The sequence below is a fragment of the Salmo trutta genome, chromosome 22 (genome assembly GCF_901001165.1).
Source record: "Salmo trutta chromosome 22, fSalTru1.1, whole genome shotgun sequence".
Classification (NCBI taxonomy): Eukaryota; Metazoa; Chordata; class Actinopteri; order Salmoniformes; family Salmonidae; genus Salmo; species Salmo trutta.
This window is the reverse complement of record NC_042978.1, coordinates 1768117-1784225: the sequence shown is the minus strand read 5'-3', so window position 1 is coordinate 1784225 and position 16109 is coordinate 1768117. Positions and strand designations below refer to the sequence as shown.

General features: G+C 42.2%; 1 protein-coding gene across 4 annotated transcripts in view; it reads right to left on the bottom strand.

The window, feature by feature from the left end:
* The window catches only part of ttll7 (tubulin tyrosine ligase-like family, member 7), a 142141-nt gene that overhangs the window by 44448 nt on the left and 81584 nt on the right, over window positions 1-16109 (bottom strand). For all 4 annotated transcript variants that reach the window (XM_029706283.1, XM_029706286.1, XM_029706284.1 and 1 more), the window contains one exon: window positions 11710-11868. In XM_029706283.1, the coding sequence (XP_029562143.1) occupies window positions 11710-11868 (159 nt within the window). The remainder of the gene's footprint in view (window positions 1-11709; window positions 11869-16109) is intronic.

Below are 16109 nucleotides of genomic sequence, written 5' to 3'. Positions count from 1 at the left end.
TCCGTGTTTGAGAGCATCAAACCTGTGCAGCATTGTGGGTAAATTGTGCCTGACTGACTGATCTACAAATAATAAGGAATATTTATTTATGATGCTAGATGATTTGTAGATCAGTCCGTCGGCAATGTCGACTACAATGTCGAACAAGCCCAATAACACAGTACAGTAGCTCAGTACACGCAGCACAAGCCATATGAATGGGATAAAACGTTCAGAGGATTCACTCACAGTGCTCCATACAAACACCTTATATCATTCATTTTCATTCTTGCAAAATTTAAGAATGGCCTCCTTTCTCTCAAAAAGGAAAAAGGGTAAAAATGTTGTCAGTCGGGGCGACGGATTCAGATATCAAGCATTATACCTGACATGACAAAAGTTCTCATCCCCAGATGGTGGGGGAATTGTGAGCGGCAAAAAAAAGGGGCCAGCATATCAAGGAGAGAACACTGATTGAATTCTGCCTAAAAGGGAGTTCAAATGACGGCGGTGCAGCCAGCGCTAACGGCAGGATCAGGTTTCAGTCCTTGAGCGCCACAACGAGATAAGACTGCTCCCCCGGTGACACATTCGCGCCACCTCTTTACCTTTTCATACACACAGCACTGCCACCATTTGGTGTAATTAGCTTAGCATTAGGTTGTGAAAACACGCATATGCACACACAGACATTTCAATAATGCTCCACTTACACAAACAAGAAGGGAAACCTCTAGGTGCACACACTGGGTCATTTCAATTCTATTTCCTGTAGTAAGCTCAATCTACATACTGTATTTACGTCAACAAATGGCCCCAAAACAGAAACACTGGAAATGCTCCCTAGGTACCAAGGCTCGCCGTTTCTCTCCTGGCCGGCCAATCACTAATCCCCAGCACAAAGGTGCTTGCTGATGTGTACCAGGGCTTAGGGAGCGCTGCTGTAAGATCATATTTACATCACAACCTAGGCTCCATGCACCACTGAGCGTAATGTAGCTAGGGTTGGCAACAGTGAGCTAAATCAATGAATTTACTGTAGCGGCCGTAACACTACCAGGTCCTGTTGCCCCCATTGCCCCCGGGCCCTTTGAGCAGACGGGCAACAGTACCATCAGAGAGCTGTCCCTTCACACAGGTACGTACACACACACACACACACACACTGGGTTGAGGTAGCCGTAAAGAGCTAGCAACCTTGCCTGCCCCACAGATAGCCCAGCCTCACAAAAACCAACAAAGAGCACTCATCAAGGTCTGACAACGCAGGAGATGCCATAGATTTACAGTGTCAGCCATTTAGCTTTTCCTATCCCAGTGTTCTCTCCCGCTCAGTCAACTATGTTTTTCCCAGTGCCTGGGAGGTTTTAGCCTCATGTCCCACCTTCAGAAGAGAGAACAGAATAGAAAGGGAAAGAGAAAAGAAGAGAAAAGTGTGATTTTCATTTATATGCCCCTCACATAGTGTATGACACACACAAAGAGAGAATGGGGGTATGTACTGTACTGTATGCTGTATGGTTAGTGCAGTTGCCATTGGTAATCCCGGCTGCGTTTTTCTTAGCTTGTCTAATTTTTCAGTGTGATTTGTGGTGTCAATCTATCACAGGGAGACAGGCGGCATAACACACTCGCTCTTTCTTTCTTTCTCTCGCTCTCTGTTGATCTCCTTCACTTTGTCTCTTTTCTCTCCTTATTTCCTTTCTCTCTCAACCCTTTCGATCTCCTTCTCTCCTTCCCTCTCTCTCCCTCTTCTCTTGCTCTGAGGTAGGAAGTCAGGCCAGTCTGGGCCTAATGAACCCCCGCAGCCTCTAAAATCCTGCTCTGATTTCCTTAAGTGTCTCAGTCAGGGGCTTAAAGAGCGCGTGCTCCAAGAGACATTCAATAAAAACAAAAGATTATACGTTTTACCCTTTGAGTTTTTCCCAAATTCGCAACTCTGAATATATCAATCCAACTGCAAGAGAGTGAGAGAGCAAACGAGAACAAACAAAACATACATGTTTATATCATCGTTTTATTTATTTATTTTCCCCCGGTCGATTTCAATTCTTCCAATTTAAAGGTTGGGATCAGAGTGAATGTCAGCTAGGTACATAGTGAATCAGTTACATACCCCAGGAAAATGTCTCTTTCTCTTTTTTTTTGCACCTGGATACGTGTCTTTGATGCATAAGTAACCTGCCAACGTTTCTATAGGCACATGTAAAATGTAGCTCTGTGGTCGGGCATTCTGCGTGCGATTAGCCCCACGTGAATCAACCATTTGGTTTGAATCGACTTTCATGTATTCGCGCTTTAATGATCCTGATTATTAACCTTAAAGCACAAACAGAAGGGCGCACAGAGCAACCCAGCGAATTCATATGATGGATGGATTTTGGACAGTTCAGTCAAAATAAAAATAAGAGAAAAAGTAAAAATTCTCCCCACATAGCTGTCTGACTCACAGTGAGCTCAGCAGGGCCTTAAGGGCATTGGATAGCCCAGAGAGAGCCCTATAATAATATACGCATTAATGGATCAATGAATCAGTGCTCATGCTCGACTCCCATTGTGTTTGTGTTTAAATACTCTGCAGACACTGAAATGCACGGTCGTGATTAATCTCTCTCAGTAAGATTAGCCCGCCTTATTATGCCTACATTAGTGTATACAAACCCTGGCTTTCTCAAACTCCGATACGGCCTCAAACACTCAGGGATATCGGCGCAGTTCAACAGCCACCAGAATGGACTGTTTTCCAGCACAAAGGCAAAAAGGGAGAGCGGTGATCCAGCTGGTCGGCCGGTTAAATGGGGCTCCGATTTCGCCGCCTTCTCAATTACTGTTTTATTCCTTTGTGGCATTTATAATGGCTAATTCCGACAGAGAAACTTGAGCTGGGAGTGGGAGCAGTCCAGAGCATGTTAAAGGTCCTGGGACTTACCAGACCAACACTTCACAAAAAGTTACCTGTCTCGACCCGTTTTGAATGGCTTGTACACATGCTTGTCCAAGGCTAACAACACAGACACACACATGGTTGCTGCCATCGCAGCCTGATGATAAATGACTAAATGCTGGTGCTCGTTTTCAACTGGCCCATATACCAGATCTGTACATTCCTAATTTGATGCTTATTCTGTGAAATAGTAATGTTTAAAAAAAAAAGTTTAAATCACCTAACTTAGTTTTGCCATGGTTATGGATGGAGACAAACAGATCCCATGGATCATTGTAATTTTTCTTTAAAAGGGGCAATCTGCAGTTGCTTCATCCATTTTTAGACTTAACGAAAAGTACCCATTGATTCTTGAAGAATATAACAAATGGCTCATGGGCTTATTTCAACTGTCGTACCCCATTAGAACCCAAAATATAAGCTTGTTTCACTCCAATGTTTGTAAACAAAGTAAATGTAAATAAACACTATATAACCTCAAAACATGCTTAAAACTATAATTTGTATATCATGGTCCTTACATCCATAGATAGGTCAATGAATTTGAGAGTGGTTACATTTCTCCAGCCCTATTCATCAGGTTTTCCCAAAACAGAGGTAGCGAGTTAGATTTGTTATTGTTCAAACTGCTGATTGCTGCTTTAATAAACCCCTTATGAAGCCGTACAGCTGGAAGGTGAATACTGCCATCTAGAGTTCCATAGGAGATTAAATAGGCAGGGGCATGAAGGTACATATTATTCATAAACATTTAAAATATGACAGGAATCAAAAATAATGGATTTAATCAGTGCAATAACTTATATTAATAAAATATATTCGGGGACAAAGAAACTCAAATATAATGAAATATGTACAACTATATGTATGTTTTTGAATTGGAAATTAAATCAAGATGGTGGAAATTCCTTGAAATGAGGAAAAGGAGCATGCCAATTCATTCTTAATCACCCTGAATTCACCTTGGATATTTAAGGAACAAAATGTATTTCAAAGCTTTGTTGAAGTTATAAAGCAGAGGTATTCTAACAAAAAGAGTATGCAGGGCACTGTTTCCTTTATCCCCTAAATATTACACTTCACATTCCTACATTTATGAATATGTATTTTTAGCTCCATAAATACAAATATGATATAATATAATAAATAGGGCTTAAAATAACCAATGTTATCTCCAAAGATTAAATATAATTTTATGAAAGTTTATGCAACTATGACCTACTTAATCTTTTCTGAAATGAAAATAGACTGAGGTATTTTAGGGTATTGTATTTTAGGGACACTATTGGATGTGTCTGCCTTTTGATGTAGACAACTTTGGACTGGACACAGCGGCAAGGAGGGGAAGTAGCCTTCGCGCTGTGTAGAGCATAACAGCAGAAGATCAAAGTGTGTGTATGTGTGTGAGAGAGAGAGCGAGCGAGCGTGTGTTTGTGTGTGTTTGTGCGTGCCTTGAAAAGAGCTGCAGTATTTGTTTACGCTCGCCAGTGCAGATCATTTCCATTCACCCCCCGAGCAGCAGAAAGGATGTCTGGTTATATAGGCTCTCAGGAAGGGACAAGCGAACCAAACTCATCTTGAAACAATCGGAGACCACCGTGGGGGGGTGGCGGCCGGAGCTGTCGCCCGTCCCAAACACCAGCAGCATGCTTGACTCAAAGCACGCCCGCCTCATTAGCTGCCAATCACTCTTTGCGACACGCCCCTGAGGTGGTGAAATGGTGGGATGGCTGAGAGGAGGAGGGGGAGGCGGGAGGTGGGCAATTACCCTGCAGCCTTCAACAAACAAACCCTGTAATGAGTGCGCTTCACATTGGAGAGAAGTGACATCACTCATCACTATGTGTGTGTGTACATATGGCGTGAGAGTGTGTTTTCAAATTCTCACACACCACCTCTTTCAGACAGCCGCGTCAACAAAGGCGGCAAAACACTTTTGTGTGTGTGAGCTTTTTTTCTTATTTTTATCCACCTCCCACTTTGTTATGGGTCTGCAGCGTGTTTTACAAGTGTCAAGTCCCTCCCAGCTCCTCCTGAAGTATGAAAGGATGGGTTTGATGATGGGAGAGATCAGAGTAAGTCGCAGTGGCTACCCTGGAGAGAAAGAGTATCCCCTACACACACACAAACACAGGAGTTCTGCATGCACAAAACATGCAGAGGCTGCCCTAAGAAGCTCCCTGATGTCTTTGAGGCGTTGGAGACCGGTGCCGCGGCACGAGACTCGAGTCATCCTCACAGCGACCTTCCAGGACTGCATCCCAAATGGCACCCTATTCCTCATATAATACACTACTTTTTACCAGGGCCCATAACGTTCTGGTCAAAAGTATTGCACTATATATAGGTAATAGATTGCCACTTGGAGCCCAGCCCAGGAATTATTCATGCTAGCTGCAAACAGTTGTTCCTTTTATTTGGAGAACCAGGTGTCTTTCTTTTGATCACATACACTCACACAGAAAAAGAGCAAAACAGGATTTAATGACGACGAGTGGTCCACAGGCCAGTGTTCCCGGCCAGAGAAAACCCACTAATAATTCCTAAACAATAAATATGCTCACACCCAGGCGCTCCTGCTGTGGGATAGACATGGCAAATAATTTAACTGGACAGTTTGCATGTATATTCTCCCTTTTCGCCCTCTCGCTGTGCGCCCTGAATATTCTCTCCCGTCGCCCGCTTTTGACATTATTCGTCATGCTGGCTTAACATCTCCAGTGTGACTGGGGTCCTGGAAAGACTTGAGAAACAATGGGAAAGCGAGGGCCCTGGGGGAATGATATGGGGGGGAATGATATCAGTGTCGCACCGCAATATTTAGCTAATGAGCAAAAGCATCATCCCGCATGACTCTCTCTCTCTCTGACCCTTTTCTTTTCGACACTATCCCAAGATACCTTTGCTTGTATCTGTTAGATTTTTTTTCAGTGGAAGTTTTATTTCCTCACAAGCCCCCAGTTCACCTCACCAGCGTTAATTATTTTCATAGGTTTTTTTCTCCTTTTCTCGCATGTGTGCAAAATGAACCCTTACAACGATTAGAAAGCCAACAACAGTCTAACCAGTTGGTGAGCGTCAAATGGCGATGAATGAAAAGCTGTCGACAAGATGCAGATGCTGTGTGTGTGCGTGCGTGGTTGCCTGCGTATGCATGTATGTGTGTGTTTGTGCGCATGTATGACTTTGTGTGTGTGCATCAACCCAGGCGGGTCAATGAAAGTGAGGTTTCTTGGGTTACACCATTTGTGTGTCTCTCCCTGTGTAATGCTGGTGTTTTGACTGTCAATAGGAGGTAGAACCGGTGTTGAAAACCCAAGGAATTAAGATAAGGATCGCACAAAGCCTGTCTTTCTCTCCCTGCTCAGTACAATGAGCCCTGCGTCTGATGTGGCTATGGTTCGCCTTGAATCTCTCCCTCCCGCCTTCTCCATTTTCTCCTCCATCTTCAACCTAACAGCCACAATGCTGAAGTAATGCTTTGGTTATTATCGAGCAGGTGTGTGTTTGTACAAATGTACAGTCCCTTTTTCTGAGTATCAGCACTTATTTTCAATATTTTTCAAGCTCAGTTGATTTTCCTTTGTGTCCGTTCATTGGGAAATCGCAGGAGCTCGAGACTGCCGAGGGTCTGTTCAGCTACGAGCAAGTGTCCCTAATCAAGGGTGTTTGCAACGCCACACAATGGCGAATGCCTTGTCAAAGCTGTGTGGCGCCTTTTCAGGCGTAATTGTAGGATGTGAAACGCAATCATGTTCTTTTCTTGAAACCCACCCCCAGAAAGAAACACACACACACACACACACACACACACACACACACACACACACACACACACACACACACACAGACAGCAAAGCTAATCGTATTTGACATTTTCTTTAATATGATACCATCTACCTTTCAGGTAGCCATGAGAATCCGACTAGAAGTTCAATACTTCTCTCTAGTTGGAACGGTGCTATGCCATGATCAGGACAGTGCGGAGCAAGATATGACTCGGAAAACGTACCTCAATCCAATGGCAGTATACTCCTAATTATCCCATAATCCCAATTGACACATCGAAAAGATTGAAATACTGCTAGTTTTTTAATGAAACTGCCTTTGTCGTCAGCATGCTATGCTTGCTAATGCTAAAGCAACACATTGGATTCAAAACTTCCGGTAGCTACCGGTACTCACCACAACGCTAGGCATCGCATTTTCATGGAATCCAATAGGCTGCTAATAGCATTAGCTAGTCTAGCATGCTGACGAACAAGGGCGTTTCATTAAAAACTAGCAGTATTTCAAGCATCTCGACATGTCATTTGGGATAATTGGATAATTAGGAGTGCAGCGCCATCTCCCATCCCTGGATTGAGGTAGTTTTCCCAGTCATATCTTGCGCCGGCTCAGAGCTGTCCTTATCAAGACATAGCACCATTCTGACTAGAGAGAAGTAATGAACGTCAAGTCAGATTCTAAAGCCAACATGCTCTGAATTGGCATGGCCTGAAGTTTCATTTCCTGGTTAAGTTTGCCTGTCAGTCTCCCCGGACCAGCTCACACAGACACACCAGGAGAGTAAAAGCACAGAATATAGAGACTCCATGTAATCTGGGCTGACACCGATAAAGTAACCTGAGATATGAAGTCACAGTTAAACAATCTTGCCTAGATTATGTTGAACACATACACAGACGCACACACAAGTGTACACACACACACACACACACACACACACACACACAAACAAAGCATAATTTTTATTGTGTGGGAATCTAAAAAGAAAAGTAGAAAGTAATAGACTGGGGAGAACATTACATTTGCCCTAAAATGTAATGCTTTAGTTGAATAAAAATGCATATCAGAGGGGATGGGATACAGGGACAGGGTTTGCAAATTGTTAAAATTCCAGGTGAGTAAACTAATATTTACTTCACTACTAAATTCATACAACCACTACCATGAGCCAAGCAGCTGCAAAGAAAACTACTAAAGTTATTTTCAGGCTTCGTAGGATATGCGCTGAGGGCTCGGGAGGGTTTCTGCACTCACAAGTGTATCCTGAGTAATCACTTGAATTTTGGAAATAAATTATTGTTGCTGTAAATGTAGCGTGAAAGAGAAGCGTTTTTTGGGGGGCGCCGTGAAACTGGCAAGGATGTTAATTGATGAGAGTTAAGGCGCGCTGCTAGTTGCACTGGGGGAATCATTACTGCTGAAGTGTAACAACTGCATCCACGGCTGTTTGCCTTCTCACACACACACACACACGCATGAACACAAAAGTATGCACGCACACACACATGGCTCCAAACTCCAAACTTACACAGCAAAGGCATCAGCAGTCACTGAGAGCGCCTCACTCTCTGTGTTCTTTTGTCATTCAACCACACACACACACACACACACACACACACACACACACACACACACACACACACACACACACACACACACACACACACACACACACACACGTCAGGTACACCATGACCCTCCCAGGAAGAGCGGCGCTTTTAAAACTGAGACTTTAAAAAAATGGATATTATTATTATTTTGGGTTGACGCAATAGTGAAAACAAAGAATTATCACAGAGGCATTTCACATCCTAGAGTCAATTTGTGAGAGGAGAAAGAAAACGGCGTGTAGCACTTTGGGTTAAAGGATTTAGATCAGTGGTCACCAACCGGTCGACCAAACATTTCTGTAAAAAGCCCAGAGGCTTGCGTTCCTATTTTTTTCTTTGTGTCACGCTGTTTGCGATAGGTGCACTTGATTCAGCTGCCCTGCGCACCGAGTAGTTGTAGTGTTCCCATTTTTAACCATTTCATGTGTCTGAAGGTACAAACTCCCCCTACCCAGCAAGCCCGGAGACCAAATCAAGTGCACCTATATAGGTATACCGCTGGTCAATCAGATAGCTCCGATCACCATGTCTGCAGTATATACAGTCATTGTTCTGCAGCTTCCACGAGCCCAAAGCGAAGTTGATAGTCGACTCTACGGTGTGAGATTTCAAAACTTTAAAAACCATGACTAGAGAGACTGCTCTTTTTATTAGTGAATTCATGTTTAAGATTTTATTCAACACTGTCAACACTTCATTCAACAATTTTATACACCATAAAACGCCCTCTCCCTATCCACTCGTGCTACAAAGTGTATCGATAGACTTCCTTGTGTTTTTTTAATATCAAGGAATATTTCACGTTCTCTGGTCATACGAGTAACAACATGAATTGGTGTATGAGTCAGAAATAATAGAGTGTGACTCGAGTTTCGTCATTAGCTGGAAGACGGTGCCCCCTTTCTGGCCAGTCAGCACTCAGCGGAGGGAAGGAGAGCTGAGGGACGGTAAGAGGCAGCCTCTCCTCTGGTCTCGCTCTCCTTCCGCTGAGACTGACCATCAGATGCAGGCACCATCAGTCCAGTAAAATTATTTAAATGTATGCCTCACGAGTAATACAACAAATGATCTATTACCAGTGTGATCATGTACCTCAAGTTTTGAAATCTTATTTTAAAATGGTCTGAGAAGAACATTGGCAGGGCAACTCAAGAATAGTGATAATGTATTGAGCCTATGGCCTACTGCACAAATGTCATTGCTACAGAACTGTTTTGAATAGGTTAATGTTGCATAGGCTTACATTTTTTAAGTGACGTTTAAAACCAAAATCTGAGAGGTAGATTTTGGCCTGCATTTTGACTGAAAGTGATCTCGGCTCAGAAAAGGTTGGTGACCACTGATTTAGGTCATGCTTTAACTGGCTGACATCAGTATTGGGAAGATAGAAATCCTGGACTGGAGTTTTAAGCTCCCAACCGGAACTGGGTCAAACTTCAGTCCTGACCTGTATTTCTGTCTGTCGTGTGTGTGTGAATGAAATGTTCATGTCAAATCGCCAGTTAGCAGCCCATCCCTTATGGGAATAATTGACACATAAACAAACATCACAATAATTCACTGTGATAATTCAGTGATAATTCTTCTGCATAACATAGAGTAATATATATATGTTTTTAATTAGTTAAATATAAATCAGTACATAATAGTAAATAAGGTTATCCAAACAATAATTACATCCCTAGAGCTGTAAAAAAGATACATACATACAGGCATACATAACATATACAGATAAATAAATACAGAAAAATTTAACAGAAGGCATTTGAACCCAGTCCGGCACAAAGAAAAGATTAATGTGGGAAACAGGCCTGCACACAATCTACATACACTTGTGCCATTTGCCACATAGAAGCTAAATATGTTTATAATTTAATTATAGGTAACCCTTTTTCGTTTGTTATAGGCTTTATCTAAATATTCCACAAATGGAAATACACAATGGACAAAAAAACATTTAAGTTTCTCCTCATCGCTCAGCCACATAATGCCAGGGTATATCAGGTGATCTTTCTGGAATAAGAGCAAGCATATAATGTGGTAATAAGGGCGATAGAGGATAAAAATTTTCCATTTTCTATTTCTTCAAGGTCACAATAGTTACATATTCTTTCCTCTTCCATTTCACCACAATACCGACCTGTGTGTGTGTGTGGTCTTGTTCTTCTATCCTCGTGGGGACCTGAAAGTCCCCACAAGAATAGTAGAACTAGGAACATTCTCCCTCGTGGGGACATTTTCCCATGAGGACAAAGACCATTGTAAGCTTGAGGGTTAGGTTTAGGTTTAAGAGGGTTTCTGTTTATGCTGGTATCAAACCTTGGGTTGCACGGGCCTATTGCAACTTTCCATTTTAAGCTTAAGGGTTAGGTTTAGGGTTAAGGTTACAATTAGGGTTAGAATTAGGGTTAGGGGCTACATTAGGGTTAGGTTTAGGGGTTAGGGTCAGGGGTTAGGGAAAATACGATTTTGAAAGATTTTGGGGGGAGGGTCCCCACGTGTGTATGTGTGTGATTGTGTCCATTTGTTTGCTTCTGTGAGTATAGGTGTTTGCGCACCAGTCACAAACCGGGGTGGAGTCTAAGCAAAGTCAGCCTGTGTTTATGATAGCAGTCACTGTGAGGTAGTCACTCTCGCTGTCCCACTGATGCCACATTATTTCAGTTTATCCCCGCTGTCACGTTGTCAAACTATCGGACATTTGAAACACCACAGACAGGGGTGCCTCAACTCTCTCAGAGGGAGAGACGGGCATAACCAGAAAGATACATCATTACTCCTATCTACGTCAACTGTATGTTCACAAGCCTGCATTAGTAGCAAGTATGAAAAAATAAAAAATAACACTTCACTTCTCCCACTACATATGACTAAATTAAAATGTACAATTGCAGTAGCCATGATAGTTACTTAATAACACACGGCTGTGCGTTTTGAATTAGGAAAAAATAAAGCTGATGGGAACTGGGTCCAGATACCAAAGTTCAACATTTTCAGGGAATTCTACAATGACGGTGCAATAACCTCCCAGGAATATTCTACCTGGAAGCTTGCTCATTTTCAATGAGGGTTGGTGTCAACTCCATTTCAATTTAAATAAACAATCTAAACTAAACTCCAATTTTTTAAATAGCTTTTTAAAAGGAGCTCAACAAACTTTAAAGAATGAAGCAAGAATAAAAGGAGCAATTATTGTAAATTATTACTACTGGAATTGAAATATCCTCATTGAAAATAAATTGTCATTTTCCATTCCTGAAATGGAATTTCAGTTCAATTCCTGAGTTCAAACTGAATCAAAACGGCAAAGACCCCAACCATGTATTTAATAACAACAAAAATCTGAAAACGTGTGTGCATTTGTGCGTGTCTCAGTGCATGTCGTACCTCCAGAAGCCAGGGTTTGAGCTTGCGGTCCAGGATGATGTCAAAGCCCAGCACCTCAAAGCAGACACTGTCGCTCCCTGGTGGTTGTCCGGGGCGACACATGCGGTAGGCATGGAGGACGTGGGGCTCAGCCACTATCAGAGTCTTCACCACCAGCTCCTGTTAACACACACAGATAGTAAGATCCTATCAACCCACACAAACCTCCTCTTCTCTTTCCTCTACCTCTAATTATTCAACAATTATTCAAACACATTAGGCCTGCATTCTAAGTGGTATATGCCAGAATCTGAAGTCTGCACTGCAGAGAACTCAGAACATTTTAATTTTGTTATGAATTATTATAAATAAAAACAACATCTAATTCATTGTCTAGGTCTGAGACATAATTTTTACGTACATTATCTAATGTGTAAAGAAAAGGAAAAATGTATTGTTGATATAACTGCCTGCTCTCTCAAACACATACAAGATACACATAAACATGATACACACAAGCTCACAAAAGACTGTAGGCAGTGAACAGAGCAACGTGAGGAGTAACATTAGTTAAAGCTGGTCTTTGAGTGAGTGAGTGAGTGAGTGAGTGAGTGAGTGAGTGAGTGAGTGAGCGAGAGAGAGAGACACGGAAAAAAGGCCTAGCACAGACCAGACCCTGTGTTCTCTTATCAGGGCTGAGGCAGGCGTGGGCTCCCCATGAGACGGACTGTGTTTCAGGGACGGCCTGCGGTGTGTGTACAGCAGGAAGGACAGGTCTATGTGTATCTCATGTAGGCAGTGGGGGTATACGAGAAAGATGCAGGCAGGTAGCCTGTCAAGAGATGCCGAGTGTAACATTGGCTTGGGTCATTCGCCAGGCTGGAGACTGGTATGTGTTTGTGTGTTTCACCAGATGTTTGTGTTTTCAAACCAAGTAGCTTTGGCCCACTTTGGACAGAGAGGAGAAAATCTCTCCTTATCAGTAAACAATCCTACAATACCGTTACCTTGTTTGTTAATATATTTTTATTTATATATATATACGTATATATATATATATACGTATATATATATATATATATATATATATATATATATATATATATATATATATATATATATATATATATATATATATATATATATATATATATATATACGTATATATACATATATATATATATATACGTATATATACATATATATATATATATATATACATATATATATATATACATATATATATATATATACATATATATATATATATATATATATGTGTATATATATATACATACATACATATATATATACATACATACATATATACATATATATACATATATATACATACACACACATACACACACACACACACACACACACACACACACACACACACACACACACACACACATACATAAAACAAAAACAAAAACAAAAACAAAAAAAAAAAATATATATATATATATATATACTGCTAAAAAAATAAAGGGAACACTTAAACAACACAATGTAACTCCAAGTCAATCACACTTCTGTGAAATCAAACTGTCCACTTAGGAAGCAACACTGATTGACAATACATTTCACATGCTGTTGTGCAAATGGAATAGACAACAGGTGGAAATTATAGGAAATTAGCAAGACACCCCCAATAAAGGAGTGCTTCTGCAGGTGGTGACCAAAGACCACTTCTCAGTTCCTATGCTTCCTGGCTGATGTTTTGGTCACTTTTGAATGCTGGCGGTGCTTTCACTCTAGTGGTAGCATGAGACGGAGTCTACAACCCACACAAGTGGCTCAGGTAGTGCAGCTCATCCAGGATGGCACATCAATGCGAGCTGTGGCAAGAAGGTTTGCTGTGTCTGTCAGCGTAGTGTCCAGAGCATGGAGGCGCTACCAGGAGACAGGCCAGTACCTCAGGAGACGTGGAGGAGGCCGTAGGAGGGCAACAACCCAGCAGCAGGACCGCTACCTCCGCCTTTGTGCAAGGAGGAGCAGGAGGAGCACTGCCAGAGCCCTGCAAAATTACCTCCAGCAGGCCACAAATGTGCATGTGTCTGCTCAAACGGTCAGAAACAGACTCCATGAGGGTGGTATGAGGGCCCGACGTCCACAGGTGGGGGTTGTGTTTACAGCCCAACACCGTGCAGGACGTTTGGCATTTGCCAGAGAACACCAAGATTGGCAAATTCGCCACTGGCGCCCTGTGCTCTTCACAGATGAAAGCAGGTTCACACTGAGCACATGTGACAGACGTGACAGAGTCTGGAGACGCCGTGGAGAACGTTCTGCTGCCTGCAACATCCTCCAGCATGACCGGTTTGGCGGTGGGTTAGTCATGGTGTGGGGTGGCATTCTTTGGGGGGCCGCACAGCCCTCCATGTGCTCACCAGAGGTAGCCTGACTGCCATTAGTTACCGAGATGAGATCCTCAGACCCCTTGTGAGACCATATGCTGGTGCGGTTGGCCCTGGGTTCCTCCTAATGCAAGACAATGCTAGACCTCATGTGGCTGGAGTGTGTCAGCAGTTCCTGCAAGAGGAAGGTATTGATGCTATGGACTGGCCCGCCCGTTCCCCAGACCTGAATCCAATTGAGCACATCTAGGACATCATGTCTCGCTCCATCAAACCAACGCCACGTTGCACCACAGACTGTCCAGCAGTTGGCGGATGCTTTAGTCCAGGTCTGGGAGGAGATCCCTCAGGAGACCATCAGCCACCTCATCAGGAGCATGCCCAGGCGTTGTAGGGAGGTCATACAGGCACGTGGAGGCCACACACACTACTGAGGCTCATTTTGACTTCTTTTAAGGACATTACATCAAAGTTGGATCAGCCTGTAGTGTGGTTTTCCACTTTAATTTTGAGTGTGACTCCAAATCCAGACCTCCATGGGTTGATAAATTGAATTTCCATTGATTATTTTTGTGTGATTTTGTTGTCAGCACATTCAACTATGTAAAGAAAAAAGTATTTAATAAGATTATTTCATTCATTCAGATCTAGGATGTGTTATTTAGTGTTCCCTTAATTTTTCTAATTTTTTTTTGAGCAGTGTATATATATATATAGTAGTGTATATTATAGCAGTGTATATTATATATATATATATATACACACACACACACACACACACACACACACACACACACACACACACACACACACACACACACACACACACACACATATATATATAATATATATACAGTGAGGGGGAAAAGTATTTGATCCCCTGCTGATTTTGTACATTTGCCTACTGACAAAGAAATTATCAGTCTAGAATTTTAATGGTAGGTTTATTTGAACTGTGAGAGACAGAATAACAACAAAAAAATCCAGAAAAACACATGTCAAAAATGTTATAAATTGATTTGCATTTTAATGAGGGAAATAATTATTTGACCCCCTCTCAATCAGAAAGATTTCTGGCTCCCAGGTGTCTTTTATACAAGTAACGAGCTGAGATTAGGAGCACACTCTTAAACAGAGTGCTCCTAATCTCAGTTTATTACCTGTATAAAAGACACCTGTCCACAGAAGCAATCAATCAATCAGATTCCAAACTCTCCACCATAGCCAAGACCAAAGAGCTCTCCAAGGATGTCAGGGACAAGATTGTAGACCTACACAAGGCTGGAATGGGCTACAAGACCATCGCCAAGCAGCGATGTGGATGTATTTCAAGGCCTACCTTCAAACCCAGTGCATCTTTGCTTGACATCATGGGAAAATCAAAAGAAATCAGCCAAGACCTCAGAAAAAAAAACTGTAGACCTCCACAAGTCTGGTTCATCCTTGGGAGCAAATTCCAAACGCCTGAAGGTACCACATTCAATTGTACAAACAAATAGTACGCAAGTATAAACACTGTGGGACCATGCAACCGTCATACCGCTCAGGAAGGAGATGCGTTCTGTCTCCTAGAGATGAACGTACTTTGGTGCGAAAAGTGCATATCAATCCCAGAACAACAGCAAAGGACCTTGTGAAGATGCTGGAGGAAACAGGTACAAAAGTATCTATATCCACAGTAAAGTGAGTCCTATATCGACATAACCTGAAAGGCCGCTCAGCAAGAAAGAAGCCACTGCTCCAAAACCGCCATAAAAAAGCCAGACTAGTTTGCAACTGCACATGGGGACAAAGATCATACTTTTTGGAGAAATGTCCTCTGGTCTGATGAAACAAAAATAGAACTGTTTGGCCATAATGACCATCATTATGTTTGGAGGAAAAAGGGGGAGGCTTGCAAGCCGAAGAACACCATCCCAACCGTGAAGCACGGGGGTGGAAGCATCATGTTGTGGGGGTGCTTTGTTGCAGGAGGGATGGTGCACTTCACAAAATAGATGGCATCATAATGGAGAAAAATTATGTGGATATATTGAAGCAACATCTCAAGACATCAGT